This window comes from Pterocles gutturalis, unplaced genomic scaffold (assembly GCF_000699245.1).
Source record: "Pterocles gutturalis isolate BGI_N339 unplaced genomic scaffold, ASM69924v1 scaffold2976, whole genome shotgun sequence".
Lineage (NCBI taxonomy): Eukaryota > Metazoa > Chordata > Aves > Pterocliformes > Pteroclidae > Pterocles > Pterocles gutturalis.
The window spans coordinates 1-1,782 of NW_010099984.1; the positions used below are offsets into that span (position 1 = coordinate 1).

Consider the following 1,782-nt stretch of genomic DNA (forward strand, 5'->3'; position numbering starts at 1 on the left):
CACGGCCGCCTCTTCCCCTTGCCCCGCAAAAAAGGAGCCACGCCTGCAGCCAGCTCTGGGGCATGGCAGTGTGGGACCCGCTCAGACCCCAGCTCAGCCCCCCAGCTCAGCCCCCCAGCATAGCACACAGCACGGGTCCTGCGCTGCCCCAGCTCAGCTCCCAGCTCATCCCAGTTGCCCAGGTCAGTCCCTGCACTGGGACACCTCGCCTTGCCGGGCCCCATGCGCAGCTTGCAGGGGTCAGGAGGAAGAGCGCAGCCTGCACAGTGCCCCATGCAAGGGGACAGTGTCACCAACGTGATGACTGCCATGCCACAGCCCCGTGCTGGCCCCCCAGCTGTCCCCAGGGCTTGGGGACACCCAGCCCAACCTGGGTCTGAAAACGTGACATCTCCTCGCAGCAAGGGAGCGCTGGCAGAGGGGAGAGAAAACCCACTGAAAACCAGCCCACTCCCACTCGCTGCGGCGCCGTAGCTCGAGCAATGCCTTGCGGCGCCGCTCGCCCACGCAGGACTCATGATCCGGCGCGTGGGAGGGCGGCTGCGTCGCAGCCATGCTGCTTCCTGTCCCAGCCTGCTCCCAGGGACTGTCCCCGACTGATTCATGCCCTGGATTCTAATCGCTATTTAGAGTGGCACAGAGTTCATTGAACTGGGGGAGGAACGTGGTGGCACTGGCCCCACTGGGGCACCAGGAGGGCACACGGCCCTGAGGATGGAGGGAAAGGGCTGGAGGCTGCCGGCTTGCCCGGTCCTGGCTGGAAGCAGCTCCCGAGACGGGATGGAGGATGAGTCCAGCAGAGCAGCACTCAGGGAACAGGATAACTCAGTGGGAACTGGCACTGGGGGAGCTCACACTGAACTGGCAGCAGAGGCAGAGGGATGGAAGCTTCCTCCTGTGCCCATCCCCGCTGGCCTCAGCCACTGGAGACAGGGCAAACAGGTCTGCCCAGGCAGCCTCCTGCCGCAAGCGCTGCTGCCGCTGACTAATGCCAGGGTGGAGAGAGTCCCATGCAACAGCTCACCTCCTCTAGGTCCTACCACAAACAGTGGCCACGACCAAAGCCGTAGCTCTGGCAGTGCCTGTGGGCGCTGCCCACCCAGCCCGGGGACCCCAGGAGCTGGAGCACACAGGATGACAGCTTGGTCTCACGCAGAAGCCACCCAGCAGCATCCCACCACAGAGACTTCCCGCCTCCGCTCTGGCGGGGTGTAGGCACGGGGAGCCAGGCTTTACCCCTCCAACACCCCCAGAAGAGGGGTTCCACCTGCCCGCCATGGCCCCACTGCCATCAGGGAAGGGCTGGTTGGATCTATCTGCCCTCTCGGCCAGGCCCCGGCCCTGGCTGGGATAATCTCAGCCCAAGGACGATGCCAGAGGTGGATCGTTTCGCTGGCTGCTCTGGCGGGGTGTAGGCACGGGGAGCCAGGCTTTACCCCTCCAACACCCCCAGAAGAGGGGTTCCACCTGCCCGCCATGGCCCCACTGCCATCAGGGAAGGGCTGGTTGGATCTATCTGCCCTCTCGGCCAGGCCCCGGCCCTGGCTGGGATAATCTCAGCCCAAGGACGATGCCAGAGGTGGATCGTTTCGCTGGCTCCTTTATTCAGCTGGAGTTTGTGGGGAAGGGGAGGCAGGGAGCCAGGTTTACGACCAGGTTTCAGACTGGAAGCGCTGGGACCGTTCCAGGGCTGTTAAATACTCCTCTGCTTCAGAGGGCGACAGGCCACCTTCCAGCTGCAACACTGACTGCAGGGCTTCGGCCACTGCTGCCGGCATCTGC

The 1,782-nt window shown here is 64.5% G+C and overlaps 1 protein-coding gene across 1 annotated transcript in view; it reads right to left on the reverse strand.

Moving 5' to 3' along the window:
* Window positions 1-1,646: 1,646 nt before the first annotated feature.
* Window positions 1,647-1,782, reverse strand: part of NDOR1 (NADPH dependent diflavin oxidoreductase 1) — a gene marked incomplete at its 5' end in the record, with an annotated part of 13,735 nt that continues 13,599 nt past the window's right edge. The window contains 1 exon segment of the mRNA XM_010077829.1: window positions 1,647-1,782. Within this exon segment, the coding sequence (XP_010076131.1) occupies window positions 1,647-1,782 (136 nt within the window).